The 434-nt window shown below is 60.6% G+C and overlaps 1 protein-coding gene across 1 annotated transcript in view; it reads right to left on the reverse strand.

The window, feature by feature from the left end:
- Positions 1-18: 18 nt before the first annotated feature.
- EMH_0033560 (uncharacterized protein) overlaps positions 19-434 on the reverse strand; it is a gene marked incomplete at both ends in the record, with an annotated part of 761 nt that continues 345 nt past the window's right edge. The window contains one exon of the mRNA XM_013494762.1: positions 19-429. Within this exon, the coding sequence (XP_013350216.1) occupies positions 19-429 (411 nt within the window). The remainder of the gene's footprint in view (positions 430-434) is intronic.

Raw genomic sequence — 434 nt, forward strand, 5'->3', positions numbered from 1 at the left:
GTAGCTGGGGTGTTGTGTTTAAGGTGCTGCTGCTGCTGCTGCTGCTGCTGCTGCTGCTTCTGGTGCTGCTGCTGCTTCTGTTTGCTGCTCCTGCTGCTGCTCCTGCTGCAGCTGCTGCTGCTCCTGTGCCGCAACCCCAGTCGTATCCTGCTGCTGCTGCACCTCTTCTTGCTGCTGCTGCTGTTCTGCTACAGGCTCTGCTTGCTGCTCTGTTGCTGCTGCTGCTGCTGCTGGTGTTGCTGCTGCTGGTGTTGTTGCTGCTTGCTGTTGCGGCTGTTGCTCCTGCGTCTCTTCCTTCTGCTGCTGCTGCTGTTGCTGCTGCTGCTGCTGCTGCTGCTGCTGCTGCTGCGCGCCGTTGTTGAGCGTTTCAGCTACACGGGAGCGCTTCGCCGGTGGACATTCCTGCTGCTTCTGCTGCTGCTGCTGCTGCTGCT

This window comes from Eimeria mitis, genomic scaffold, assembly GCF_000499745.2.
Source record: "Eimeria mitis Houghton genomic scaffold, Emh_scaff1276, whole genome shotgun sequence".
NCBI lineage: Eukaryota > Apicomplexa > Conoidasida > Eucoccidiorida > Eimeriidae > Eimeria > Eimeria mitis.